Source organism: Amphiura filiformis, chromosome 3 (genome assembly GCF_039555335.1).
Source record: "Amphiura filiformis chromosome 3, Afil_fr2py, whole genome shotgun sequence".
Lineage (NCBI taxonomy): Eukaryota > Metazoa > Echinodermata > Ophiuroidea > Amphilepidida > Amphiuridae > Amphiura > Amphiura filiformis.
Window position 1 is genome coordinate 84277197 of NC_092630.1, and position 15646 is coordinate 84292842.

The 15646-nt window shown below is 37.6% G+C and overlaps 1 protein-coding gene across 1 annotated transcript; it reads left to right on the forward strand.

Moving 5' to 3' along the window:
- The first annotated feature begins 1667 nt into the window (after positions 1-1667).
- LOC140147557 (uncharacterized) lies at positions 1668-4742 on the forward strand. Its single transcript, XM_072169337.1, has 2 exons — positions 1668-3411; positions 3970-4742. The coding sequence occupies exons 1-2, from the start codon at positions 1668-1670 to the stop codon at positions 4740-4742; spliced, it is 2517 nt and encodes an 838-aa protein (XP_072025438.1).
- The last annotated feature ends 10904 nt before the right edge of the window (positions 4743-15646 follow it).

Below are 15646 nucleotides of genomic sequence, written 5' to 3' on the forward strand. Positions count from 1 at the left end.
TTTTATTATGTTAGACGCATACAGGTGTATAAAAAATTTGTCAAAACACGCATCATCAAACCACATGGACTCGTATGAGCCAAAAAGTATCACTTACTATTTGTCACACCAAATAGCTGATTTGTTCACATTTTCAGATGTTAGCCCTTGTCTGGAGCTAACGGTGAGTTATCTTGAACCCGAGTTTTTCAGGCACAACATTCCGGTGACTGCGGTTATTTGTGTTTGTTGTACTCTCTGTATTGAAATACATGCATGTGATCCAAATTATGCCACTGGTTGTAATGATCGTATCCGTACTACCAGGGTTTAATAATGTTTATGTAGCTCCCATTGGTTCATATGATGATTTCAACATAACTGTGCAATGCGGTAGGACCGGTTTGTCTCCCTGTGCGGATGAAGTACCACCAATTTTCATTATGATAGACGCATACAGGTGTAAGAAATACTTGTCAAAATACGCATCATCAAAACACATGGACTCGTATGAGCCAATAAATACCACTTGCTATTTGTCACACCAAATAGCTGATTTGTTCACATTTTCAGATGTTGGCCCTTGCCTGGAGCTAACGGTGAGTTATCCTGAGACCAAGTTTTTCTGGAAAAACGTTCCGGTGACTGCGGCTGTTCGTGTTTGTTATACTCTCAGTGTAGAAATACATGCATATGATCCAAATTATACCACTGGTAGTTATGATCGTGTGCGTATACCAGGGTGTAATAATGTTTATGTAGCTCCCATTGGTTCATATGATGAGTCCAACATACCTGAGCAATGCGGAAGGACCGGTTTGTTTCTCTGTGCGGTTGAAGTATCACCAATTTTTATTATTGTAGACGCATACAGGTGTATGATAAACTCGTCAAAACACGCATCACCAAAACAAACGGACTCGTATGAGCCAATCAACATCATCTACTACTTGTCAAACAAAATATCTGACTATTTCTCAGATGTTGACTTGCATCATGATTTAATGATATGTAACCCCAAACTGGAGATTCCCATGTGTGACAGGATGGTGACTACAGTTGTCGGTATTTATGGGGCTCTTTGTGTGGAAACACATGCATATGAAAGTTGCACCACTGGGGGTTTAAATCATGATCTTTTTCCAGGGTGTAATGAAGTTATTTTCACCACTAATGGTTCATATGAGGAGTTCAATTCATACAGACAGTGTAACGCACTTATTTTGTCCCACCTGCCTAAATTATCTCCCAATCATATCATGATAGTTGCATACTGGAGTAAACAAACTTTGGCTATACATCAAACCTTTACTTACATGGACTCGTATGAGCTAACTTACATTTTCCACTACTTGATATGCAGTATGGCAGAGGTGTCAACAAAAATTGGCCTCAAACCTTACATGCACGTCTCTTATGAGGCTAAATACAGGTGCCTGCCCATAAGTTTTTTGCTCTCAAAACAACGCAGAGCGCGTATTGAGCACCCTAGTAAGCACGCCGTGGTTTACTTGACATCGTTGCCCTTGATGCAATCTGGAGATTGCGAATTAAATCCTGGACCCTTAGCGGACCAATCCAGTTGTTCCAGATTCCCCTGTATCATTTGCAAGGATCCGTGCACATGGAATCAGCGTGCCGTGCAATGTGATGAATGTGACGGGTGGTATCATGCTAGCTGCATGAACATGAATTCCCTCATCTATCAAGGTCTAGGAGGGTCCAACATATCATGGATATGTTGTAATTGTGGGATCCCAAACTTCAGCACCTCCATGTTTTCTCAATGGTCCTTGGACCTCTCCAACTCATATGCTAGTCTTGAAACATTGAGTAGCGATGAGAGCCCTCTAAGTCCACCTATGGCTTCCTCTTCGCCAAGAAAGTCTCCCAAGCCAACCAGAAATGAAAACAAAACTGACAAAAAGAAAAGCAATGTCAAACATACTAGACCGTTGAAGGTCATGGTCATCAACTTTGGCAGTTTAAAGAAGAAAGTTGCTGATCTAGCTGTTTGCATCGACACACATAAACCCGATATAATCATTGGTACAGAAACCTGGATCAATCCATCAATAAGGAATGAAGAGCTTTTCCCCGATGGTTTCTCAGTGGTCAGAAAAGATAGAGAGGACTCATACGGGGGAGTGTTGATTGCCCTCAAAGATGATTTGATTGGTACCCATAGGGTTGACCTCGACACAAATTGCGAAATTGTGTGGGTCCATATCAAACTTGTTGGATGCAAATCTCTGACCATTGGGGCTTTCTACAGACCCCCTAATAAGAAAGATCACCAATACTTACAAGAGTTGCATGACTCTATCTCCAAGATTAAAAACAAAGAGAAGGAAAACATCTGGATAGGTGGTGATTTCAACTTAGGTGACATACTGTGGGAGACACAAACAATCCGTCAAGGTTCGCCAGTTAGAGCGTGTTGTCAGCAATTAATTGATTTGACAAATGACTTTAACTTAGAACAACTTGTCAAAGAACCAACACGGAAAAATAACATACTTGACTTATTTCTCACAAACAATCCCACCCTTGTGGAGAAATCTTGTGTGATTCCAGGCATGAGCGACCATGACGGAATACCAGTGATCACCATAAACACCTTCCCTAAAATCATCAAACAGAAACCTCATAAAGTGTATCTTTACAGTAAGGCTGATATGCCTGGGTTGAGAGCTGAATTGAGTAAATTCAGTGATAAGTTCTGTGAAGAGTCAGCAAGTTCTGACACTGTTGAAGACATGTGGATGTGCTTCAAGTGTAATCTGAAAGAGGTTATGGATAAATTTATCCCTTGTAAAACAATTTGCAAGCGCAATAGTACCCCATGGATCAATGGTAAGGTAAAAAGACTCCATCGTAAAAAACAGAGAGCCTACAATAAGGCCAAGAAAACTGGTAGTGAACAGGATTGGGAGAATTTTAGTAATTTGAGGAAAGAGACTCATAAATTCACCAGATTTTCCTACAGAAAATACATCAGGGAATTCTGCCTTGAGAGTAAGAAACAATTCTGGTCCTTTGTCAAAAAAATGAAAAAGGACTCATCGGGTATCACAACCCTTAAATCAGCTGGAGTGTTGGTATCCGAAAATATTCTCAAGGCTGAGATCCTAAATGACCAGTTTTCATCAGTATTCATACAGGAGAACTTGCAACACATCCCAAATTTACCACAGTGTACCACACCCCCCATTCAGAACATAGTCATACATACACCAGGGATTGAGAAGTTACTTAAGGGATTAAAGCCAAACAAAGCCGCTGGGGTTGATGAAATATCCCCCCGTATCCTGAAGGAGGCTTCTCATGAACTGGCACCCGTACTTACAAAAATCTTTCAGGCATCTTTGGATACTGGCTCTTTGCCAGAAGACTGGCGCAAAGCCAACATATCTCCCATTTTCAAAAAAGGTGACCGAACACGTGCGGAAAACTACAGACCGGTCTCATTAACATGTGTGTGCTGCAAGCTTTTAGAGCATGTCTTACATTCTGAAATCATGAAACATCTTGACTCAAACAACATACTCACCCAATACCAACATGGGTTTAGACGGGGCCACTCGTGTGAGTCTCAGCTTATCCAGACCATGCATGACCTTTTTACATCATTTGACAAACGCCTTCAATCTGATCTTTTAGTCCTTGACTTCTCGAAGGCGTTTGATACCGTCCCTCACCATAGACTCATGCTTAAACTTCAACATTATGGTATTACTGGATCAGTGTACAAGTGGATTTCTGCTTTTTTTTTTCAATGCTTACAACGTGTTGTAGTAGCGGGCGAGCACTCCCAGTGGGCGAAAGTCCAGTCTGGGGTACCCCAGGGTACAGTGCTCGGCCCGCTGCTATTTTTAGTCTATATAAATGACCTGCCGGAGAACATTACGTCCTCGGTCAGGTGATTTGCGGACGATTGTGTGTTATATAGAACCATCAAAAATAACAATGATGCTAAATCACTTCAAGATGATCTTGACAGGTTATCTGAATGGGAAAGCAAGTGGCTCATGAATTTTAATGCCCAGAAATGCTTCCTCCTTAGAATTACTGGCTCTAGGTCACCCATCATGACAAAATATAGTTTGGGCAATACAGTTCTTGAAGAAACAACTTCCCACTCATACCTTGGAGTGGAAATTTCTCAAGATCTCAAATGGGACTCTCATATATCTAAAATTACTGCATCTGCAAACAAGACACTGGGTTTCATAAAAAGAAACCTAAGTTCTTGTAACAAGGAAACTAAAGCAATTGCATATACTGCTCTTGTCAGGCCAACTGTGGAATATTGCGCTAGTGTGTGGGACCCTTTTACAAATGAACACATACATGAGATTGGTAAAATCCAGAGAAGAGCGGCCCGCATGGTTTGTAATGACTATCAACAAACCACTAGTGCATCTGGTCTGATAAGAGATCTTGGCTGGGACATGTTAAGCACACGGAGGAAGATCGCTAGGGTCAACGTACTACACAAAGCCATACGGGGTCACCTGGCCCTACCAGTGTCGGACTACCTGCGCCCGGCCAGCCGCTTCACAAGACGCTCTACCACCAATACTTACATACCATACCACGCCAGAACCAATTGTTTCAAGAACTCTTTTGTACCTCGCACCGTCGTGGACTGGAACTCACTTCCACCTGACTTCCATTCAATTGAAGAACCTAACCAATTCAAATCAAGCACTTCAGAATACTACAAGAACCAAGACACAATAAATAATATCAGAGACTAAGTAGCAGCACAGCATTTGCGCACTCACACCCTCTTCGTGTGATTCCTTGTGGAATGTTGGAGAGTATCCAGAAAGAAGAAAAAAAAGAAGAAAGCGCTATATATCCATTCCTACATATTACTTATTTTGCCCTCTTAATTATTAATTATAATTATGAATTTGACTGATAACAACGCATTACATCTTTATTCCGCCCAAAATAACATCGTTTATAGGTGCCAAAAACGTCAAGAATTCCGCTAGTACGGAAAAGATGACAAAATGGGTGAACCTCCATGGCAAATGCATTTTATATCAATAACCAATGATTTACCACCCCCCAGACCCTAACACATCCTCTGCCAGGGACAGATGCATATGGGGACCTAGAACTGGGGCCAAACATTATTTATGTAAAACCGAGGTGGAGGCATAAATCTGAATTTGGAGTTAGACTTTTTTTTCTGCATCAGTCGATTTAAATGGAGCTACGTTAGTATGGAAACATTCACTTGTACATTTAGGTTATGTTTGTAAGCCTAAATATCATATTATTTGCATAAAACATTACTTACCATCACTACAGCATTGGAATGCTATTGCCTGCCAGGCATTTTCCTTTATTTTCATATCATATAAAAATGGGTATGCTTGTACTGCACTAATAAGGGGCACACCACTAAATCAATGCGCCATTTGTGTAACCCTAATGAGTTCCGGTAAAATACAGAAACTATTTGAGGCTTTAGACTTATTAATCAGAAAGAGTGGCGAATTATAGCTTAAATAAAAGTGGAAAGCCTATACATAAATTTGAGTCACCAAAAAAGTCGCATTTTTATCATTAGTGAGAAAATAGGTCCGCGAATTAAAAATGGCAGAATCGGGTTTGCAGTCTTGAGAGCATGTCAAAACACCAAAAAAAAAACACGTCTTTTGGGGAAAAAATCCATATCTTCAATATGAAAGGGCAAAATGTTCAATTGATCGTCGGCTTTTCCTCCCAGCTACATACACTTTAAGAAAATATCATTAGATTTATAATATTTACTTCGAGGACTGTTATATATCAATATGTGAAAAATATCAAATTTTAATAATTTGTCATGAAATTTGTATTAGGCCTATATCGTGAATTTCAAAAAATGAAAATTATTTGATATCAGAAAGACATTCTTCGTATTCATAATGTAATTCGATATGTCTGATGTGCTCTCATGTCCCACAAAAATACTGTCGAAACGCTCAAAACGCTCATTCCAGATGCCTTAATTTTCATTGGTGGATTTTTGAAATCATCGTTCGTTGAACGATATTCAGGTGACCTCGAGCCTTTCATATAAATCAATAGTATCTCACTATCAGTTGCGCGATATTTAATCCGGTTCAACTCGGCGTGTCATCATATTTTATTCGTTGCCGTATATATTTTGACGTCACAAAAAGTATTCGAAGCCGAATATTCGCCTTCGAATATTCACTTTGAACCAGCCTTAAGCATTTCTAAAGAATCGGTTGTCCAGGTAGGTGACTGTGTTAGAGAAACATATTTGCTAGAAGTTTGGAGAATAAATTAAATATTGGCTGGTTATTTTTCACACAGTGATGTTAACTAGGCAAGTGTCCATTCTTCCAACATACATCATTTGTAGAGGTCACGCGTCAATGGTGAGAGCACTGTGTATTGTGTATAGGAAAACGGACAGTAACTGCAGTATGTATTATTATTACATTTTACATATATTAATTTCGTGCAATTGTAGGCACCTGTGTGCATTTTATGCATTTTTGCAGAGTTTGCATTCGTTTTACATATATCAATACCATCAATACCAAAAACTTAATGACATTAATGATCCCAGTGTGTACTTTCATGGAGCTGTAGGTAATTAAAAATAATGACAAGTCAATTAAATGAATTAGTGAAATACCTAAGTGAACCAGACATGTATCAATTTTCAACTTTAAGTGCATATCATTAGATTGATAAACTTTACTTCGAGGACGGTTTAAAAATGTCATAAATATCTTTTTTTAATAATTTGTCATAAAATTTGCATTATATCGCAAATTTCAAAAATTATTTGATATCAGTTAAGGGAAGGGGTATGAACGTTTGGACAGTATTTATTGTGGGACATTGGAGCACATCAGACATATCGAATTGCATTCTGAATACGAAGAATGTCCTTCTGATATCAAATAATTTTGATTTGTTGAAATTCGCAATGTAATACACATTTTATGGCAAATCATTAAAAATTGATGTTTTTGATATTTAACAGTACTTGAAGTAAACTTTATAAATCTGATGATTTATACTTAAAGTATATGTAGGTGGGATGAAAAGCCGACGATTAATTGAAAATTTTGACCTTTCGTATTGAAGATATGGATATTTTTTCCCAAAACACCAAAAAAAGAGGTCTTTTGGGGAAAAAATCTTGTCTCCGCTAGTTGATCTTTTAGATTTTACGTTTCTAAAATAGTCCCTGCCCTCCCCCTCTAGGGATTTTTGAGACAAATGTTTTTGGAAACCTTACCAATATGGGAATTGAAATCAGGTTGTCTGCAAAAATGTCGACCCTGGGTTAAGCGTTGAGGGCGCTTTTTTCTAAACTTCAGAATCAGAAGTCATTGTGGTATATTTTATTATTTTGTTTGCAAATATGGTGTAATATTGACCACAGAAAAAGTCTGTGTACTATGACTCAATCCTATTTTGGTAAACGAAAAACAATGATAGAGGGCGCTTTTTCAAAATGGCCACTAAAATGCCTTAAAATCCTATATAATGGCATTTAAATAGCAATTTGAAGCAGGCCTAATTATGATTTTTTTTTATTCTGTGCAAATGTTGTGTAATATTGAGTCAAGCTTACTTTTGTAAACAAAAAACAATTATAGAGGGCGCTTTTTTTCAAAATTGCCGACAAAATGCATTAAAATCACATTTAATGGCATTTAAATAGCAATTTGAAGTAATTGTTAGATTGTTTTTAAATATTATTCTATTTACAAATATGGTATAATATTGACTTAAGGCTTAAGCCCAATTTTGTTACTGGAAAGGTGTGATACACTGTGACTGTGCTTTGTGAAAAAAATGGCTGCCAAAATGCCTTTAAATGTTTTTACCATAGCCTCTGTGTACTTTTGCACTTAAAATGATTGACATTTTATTTCTTTATTCTTTTTCTCAACACGATTATATAGACTGGAAATACAGGGTGTCCCAGAAAAAATTACCGGGCGAATGAATTTGGACGTAAGTCGAGAAATAGACACCAGAATCCAAAAATCTAAAAATCAGCGTGTAGCCCAACTTATTCTCCATCTTACACTAATTTTACTGGAATCGATTGACTGATTGCAAAGAAATGAGCGATTACATAACGCATGCTTTAATTCACTTCATTCCAAGTTCAAAAAAAGATCATTCAACACAATGCGCACTAGTTAACTGTCAATCTGCTTCATATTTTGTTCGGTGAAATCCTTTTCGTTGTTTTTAAATAATCTTTCTTGCAAAACATTTTGTTAGGTTGTGTTCAAGTTTGAAAATCTGCACGATATTGAAAATGAAAGCTTGCATGTCAGATGATGCTTAGTATTCATGGTACTTGTAAATATCTTTTTTCGTTAATGTTGATAAAGATGTTAAAAGAATTATTGCATACAGCAGAAGTCCAGCTGGCTTAAAACTTTTCTCACACAGATTAATGTTTTTGGAATATTTCCACGAAATTGTAATGCAAAGTTTAAATCTTTTAAAACTTCAACATTATTGTCGCATAACTCGCATGGTATCAAAAATCACACGCAAAGCTGTAAACACTTGATCATTGTCTTTCTTGGGTCAAAATATTCTTTGGAAAGTTAGAACATAACATATTTGCACAACCTAAAAAAATTAAAGTTGGAAAGCTTCCAATTGCAGAAATCAAAGTTTTCTCGGACAACTTTTATTCATATTCAGTGACAGCATGAATAACAACATAACACCGTCGGATTATAAAATAGATAATGTGGACTAAATTGAATGAGATACACAAACTTTAGGAAGCGGTGAGCGAGTATGAAAAAAGTTGATCAAACTTGGAATGAACTGCATTGATGCGCGCATTATGTAATCGTTAATTTCTTTGCAACCAGTTAACCGAATCAAATAAAATTTTCGTATGTGATGCACAATAAAATAGGCTATGCGCTACATTTTAAATTGTTTGATTCTGGCGTCTATTTCTCGACTTACGTTCAATTTTGATTACTCGGTAATTTTTTCTGGGACACCATGTATGCACTAAATGGCTATACAAAGGTCATTTGGATTGTATCTTCCATTTTATATGGAATAAAGCTCTCATCAGCGTCCAGAGAAAAATACATTTGAAAAACAAATTTTGAATGAGCGTTCTTGGTGCTCTTCATTTATGCCGGGATATGCCCCCAAAGAAAAAGCAATATCATATTTCATCATCCATTTCAGGTTGATTGTCACAATTTTGCTGCACTGCTTGAGTCATGGTATGAAGAGTAAATCAAGTCTGTCATGTATCTGAAATACTGACTCCGCCCTGTATCGCGTCCTTCCCCATACCCCATCTTTCAATGTTGGAGAGGGTCTCAGGGAGCATGCAGCAGTTGGCCAGTGACCTGATATCCTAGCCCTTTCAGAAAAAGCCAACAGAAGACATTTCTTTCTGCATTTATAACTTGTCTTCAGCAATTTGCTCCAACTTCAATTTTGCCAAAAGAGGTGTCAAATTGTTCGTTTTGGTTAAACAAATCAAATAAGGATAGGATTGTAATATCTTGGATGCTTCGTTACCTAGGTAACACAGCAAAATAGGTCAAGTAGGCCCTACCATTGAGGCCTATTGACCTTGACCTATTTTGCTGTGTTACCTAGGTAACGAAGCATCCAAGATATTACAATCCTATCCTTATTTGATTTGTTTCATCAAAACGAACATTTTTACACCTCTTTTGGCAAAATCGGAGCACTATGATGTTTTCGACCCCCATAGAGGCAAACATGTGACCTTTGACCTTTTTGGTTATAACTCAAGAACGGTACATCCTAGATAGGTCAAACTATACATTTTCTGAATCCTTGTGACTAGGGGATACATTGGAATAATTTTCAACACAATTTGAGCAAGTTTGAAATTTTGACCCTATGCAAAGTTCGACGACCTTTTACCCCCCTTGGGGCCAGTTTGTATTTTTGGGAACATCTTGATAATGTTTTAGGGTCATCTTAGGAACCTAAAAAATTTGGTTTGGTAACAGGGCAAAGAAGACCATATCCCATTGAGCCGTGTGAAGTTGACTTATTTTGTGGGGTTATCTGCAACTTTGATCATTTCGATTTATTTTTGGCAAAGGAAACAAATTTGAGACCATTTGGATTAAAAATGGATTATATTTCAATTGTAAACACCCGTGGGCCCAAAATTTGACCTTTGACCTTTTTTATTTTAACTCAAGAACATTTTGTGAGTGGCTAATCAAACTATACTTTTGCTGAATCCTTATTGGTATGGTTATTTCTAACAAGATTTGACTAGCTTTCACCCATGCATAAACCATTTTGGATTTATGTCGATTAGGCACTGTTCCACTACTTGGATTTTTGGGGACTTTTAATATGCTTTTTCTTAAATGAATCGTGATTTAATGGAGTCTGTTCCAAAAAGTGGTGGATTAACCCCTCATTTTTCTTAATTTGACTTGACTAGCCTAATATTATACCGCATAATATTAGCAAGTAGGCCTGTACCCGAGTCAAATTCTCCGAGAGTTCTATATAAGTCAATCCGAGAAAAAAGTGTTCACTGCGGCTATAAAATCTGTCTTCGTATAACCCTACAACAAATACAAAGGTCTGAACATTTCCATTTACCAACGTGCGTGCTATATAGCCTATGACAAACTTTACAAACATTTGCAAATAGCCTTTTTTCCTCTTTCCCTCCCGCATCCAAAATTGAGAATTGCAAAATATTTAATTATTTGATATCTATTTGACATTTTCTCTGCTAAATGACATTTTAATCACATTAATTTGCTACTTTCTTACTTTGATCATCCTAACTATGATGCTGAATAAACAAAGAAGGCCCGTGCATTATTATCAATTCTAAAATCAACCAAGTTGCAACTCCGCAGTGCCAAAATGTGCGCTGTGTGACCATTCATTTCAAAATCAAGAAAATAATAAGTAATTAAAAATGAATAATTAAAAGTTACCTCGTGCCCTTTTTAAAAAACTAAGAATTTAATGTACGCGAAGGGCCTTATAATGCACATTGCAAAGATGTATTGATACCGATACATTTGCCATCTTGTACGTGCGCGTGCAATATATAGCCAATACTGTTGCGGAGAACAAATCTAACTAGACTTAGCTGTGGTCTAAGACCACGAACACAACTAGACTTAGCTGTGGTCTAAGACCACGAACACAGCCGTGTGGTGACCTTTTAATCACCTTTGACCCCAAAATATATGAAAACCCCATAGACATTGGCTAATGTCAATGCACGTGTCCACGTGGCATCACTTTGCTATGCTTTTTGTGGCAGAAGGGCATTTTGAAGGTATATCGTTTTATACCGGAAGTGACCCCTTACTGACCATTGACCCCAAATGTGTGTACACCATATAGACACTGTGTTATAACAATGCATGTGTGCAAGTGGCGTCACTATCCTACGTAATTTGTGGAAGAAGAAGCATTTTAAAGGTATTTCGTTTTATACCAGAAGTGACCCCTTAATGACCTTTGACCCCAAATAAAAAAATACCACATATAAACTGGGTAACCACAATTCATGTGTGAACATACCGTCACTGTCCTATGTTTTTCTTAGCAAATAAAAAATTTTGATGGTTTTTCGTTTTATACCGGAAGTGACCCCTTAATGACCTTTGACCCCAAATCTGTGTACACCCTATAGACACTGGGTAATAACAATGCATGTGTGCAAGTGGCGTCTCTGTCCTACAGAATCTGTGGAAGAAGATGCATTTTAAAGGTATTTCGTTTTATACCGGAAGTGACCCCTTAATGACATTTGACCCCAAATAAAAATATACCACATATACATTGGGTGACTGCAGATCATGTGTGAACATACCGTTACTGTCCCATGTTTTACTTAGCTAATAAAAATTTTTGAAGGTATTTCGTTTTATACCGGAAGTGACCCCTTAATGACCTTTGACCCCAAATCTATGTACACCGTATAGACACTGGGTAATAACAATGCATGTGTGCAAGTGGCGTCTCTGTCCCACATAATTTGTGGAAGAAGATGCATTTTAAAGGTATTTCTTTTTATACCGGAAGTGACCCCAAATAAAAAAAAATACCACATACATTGGGTGACTGCAGATCATATGTGAACATACCGTTACTGTGCTATGTTTTACTTAGCTAATAACAATTTTGAAGGTTTTTCGTTTTATACCGGAAGTGACCCTTAATGACCTTTGACCCCAAATCTGTGTACACCACATAGACACTGGGTAATAACAATGCATGTGTGCAAGTGGGGTCGCTGTCCTACGTAAGTTGTGGGAGAAGATACATTTTTAGTTGAAATCACGTTTTTGACCCCTGTGACCCCTGCGTGACCTTTGACCCCACAAGTTTTATGTGACATATAGGGGCACGGTCAATGATCATTATGACCAAGTTAGGTCAAAATCGATGTTAGCATGTGAGTGCTAGAGCAAATGTAATGGTTGACAGAAAGAAGAAAGAACTAGACATAGCTGTGGTCTAAGACCACAAACACAGCCGAGGGGTGACCCCTTAATGACCTTTAACCCCAAAATGTATTAACCCTCCATAGACATTGGCTAATGTCAATGCGTGTGTGCATGTAGCATCACTCTGCTATGTTATTTGTGGCAGAAGAGGTATTTTGAAGGTTTCTCGTCTCGAACCGGCAGTGACCCCTTAATGACCTTTGACCCCAAATAAAAATACCACTTATATATAAACACAATTCATTTGTGAACATACTATCACTGTGCTGTTTTTCTTGGCTGACAACGCATGGTTGTTTCCAATTTCGCTAAAAAGGGGTTATTTGTAAACTATGTTTGCAAACATTTTAAGTTCGTGATATAGGGTTGTTTTTGACGATGGTGTGCTCGATATAAAAAAACAGGGTATATTTTGGTGAATCCAGAATATAGGCCTACTAATAGTCGTATTTTTGCTTATTTTGACCATGTATCTGATCGTATGCTTTGTATTCTTTGTACTTGGGCAAGCTTCCCATACCGAAAATAGAATTCGTATCGCTCTGCCTTTAGTACGTGTTTAATATTATTATTATACAATACTCATCACAACAAAAGTAATTAGAATCTTCAAATAATTGTAATGCACGGTGTAAATTGGACATCGCCTCAAAATGACCTTTTACATTTTGCTTCAGTGGTAAACGCTTGAGGATGGCCCTCTTTAATTAATGGTATGAAGATGTTTTAGGGTTCATACTACTAAATCCGCCTGTGAAGCGGTTTCCGGCAAAAGTTTATCACACCTATAGTCCCAACTTTGCATAAAAATTATGCAAAATCGGTACAATATTAACACTTTTAGTGTTGCAAATCGTGTTTTGCTAGAACTTGTGAATGTGATCTCTACTAATTTGAACAGAAAACGCGAAAATTTGAGTGATGTTTACGATGATGAGCGCATGAACACACGAGGTCAAAACGCGGTTAGCAGTCAGACGTAAACACGGGAAAATCGGGCCTTTTTATATAGCGCTATTTTTCTCAAAAAGTAGACCTAAAATTTGGTGTCATTTTCAGATATGTTATGCAGAATTTTGTTCTGATTAAGATGATATCAACTATATATTTCAAAGTAAGACGTAACTCGACTTAAAGCCTACAACGTGACCCCTATTTTGCACGTAAAGTCTATGGAAAGCTATTTTGTGGTATGTACCCTTTACGATGAAGAGCCCAGTGAAGAGGCGGCGATAAAGGAGTCCCGGAAAGTAGTTAATCACCGTAACCTTCCGAGTCCAAAATGTGTAACCCGTAACATAGTTCTTTTTAAAAGAAGACACTGAGCTAAATTGTTACAATTTATACGGATCTGAGTTAATTATTTACTTGATGCAACATAAACGAGCGTTTTAGCATCAAAAGGAAAGGACAATTATCTATTATAGAAAATTGATCAATACTATCGAAAGAACCTTTGAAGAAGTATTTTGAAAGTATTCGGTCAGACATCGAAAGTGACCCCTTAATGACCTTTGACCCCGCCGAAAAAAATACCACGTGTACACTAGGTGACATCAATTCATGTGTGAATATACCGTCAGTGTGCTATGTTTTTCTTGGCCGATAAAAATTTTTGAAGATATTTTGTTTTATACAGGAAGTGACCCCTTAATAACCTTTGACCCAAATAAAAAAATACCACATATACATTGGGTAAACACAATTCATGTGTGAACATACCATCACTCTCCTATGTTTTTCATAGCTAATTATATGTTTTGAAGATATTTCGATTTATACCGGAAGTGACCCCTTAATGACCTTTGACCCCAAATCTGTGAACACCCCATAGACACTGGGTAATAACAATGCATGTGTGCAAGTGGCGTCACTGTCCTACGTAATTTGTGGGAGAAGATGCATTTTAGCTGAAATCACTTTTTGACCCCTATGACCCCTGCGTGACCTTTGACCCCACAATGTTCATGTGACATGTAGGGGCATGGTCAATGATGGTTGTGACCAAGTTAGGTAAAAATCGGTACAAGCATGTCAGTGCTAGAGCAAATGTAAAGGTTGACAGAAGAAAGGTAGACGATCTCGTAAGAAACAAAACACAGCTCTCGGCTGTGTAAAGAACAAGAGCTATATAGAAAGTCATGCGAGACATGACACACAAGCCGACCTGTTAATGGGTCAAGTTTGAGCAATTTAGAAATTTGACCTTTGACCCCTAAACTTTGACCTTTGGGGTCATAAATATTTTAACATGTTTAGAATGTCGTAAGAATAATTCCTGTTGAATTTGAGCTCGATTGGACCAATTTCGAAATTTGACCTTTGACCCCTATAACTTGACCCTTGGGTCACGGATGGGGTCAACTGCTCTTGCATTGTGCTTAGGATGTCATAAGAAAGATTCTTGGTGAATTTCAGCTTAATCGGAACTTATACATGGATTTTGATTTTTAAAATTTTTTGATGGACCTTTTGACCCCCTTAATGACCTTTGACCTCAATGGAAAAAAAACCTTACGTACACCGACAAAATGTATTGTTCCAAATTTAATTAAAAATTCTAGCATGTTTAGTTCTCGAGATAAAAATTCTTGAAGTTATTCAGCTAAAAGCAGAAAGTGACCCCTTAATGACCTTTGACCCCCAAAATAAAAATATCATGCATACATCAGGGAACACTGATTCATGTATGATGGTTATATTATTCTGGTCTGTTTATCTTTGAGATAAAATTTTTTTGAACATTTTTGATAATTTTGGTTTTTGACCGGAAGTGACCCCTTAATGACCTTTGACCCCAAAACTGTAGGCATCCTAAAGACCCTGGCTAGTAGCGATGCATGTGTGCTAATGGCGACTCTCTGCTATGTAATTTGTAAAGACAGTGATTTTTTGAATATTTTTAGCTTTCAGACCGGAAATGACCCACTTAATGACCTTTGACCCCTTATCTGTGAACACCCTATAGACACCGACCAAAGTCAAGTCACATGACCTAAGCATGTCACCATCACATGTTATTTGTGGAAGAAGATACATTTTATAGTAAAAATCGTATTTTCGCCATTGTGAGCAGGTCAAAGGTCAAATGGAGTTCAATGTCATGTAACATGTGGGGACATGGTCAGTGGTGTTTGTGACCA

Coding starts and splice junctions, on each gene's coding strand:
- LOC140147557 (XM_072169337.1), top strand. CDS start 1,668: ATGAATTCCCTCATCTATCAAGGTCTAGGAGGGTCCAACATATCATGG. Junction 3,412..3,969: donor ATCTCCCATTTTCAAAAAAG/GTGACCGAACAC, acceptor AATCACTTCAAG/ATGATCTTGACAGGTTATCT.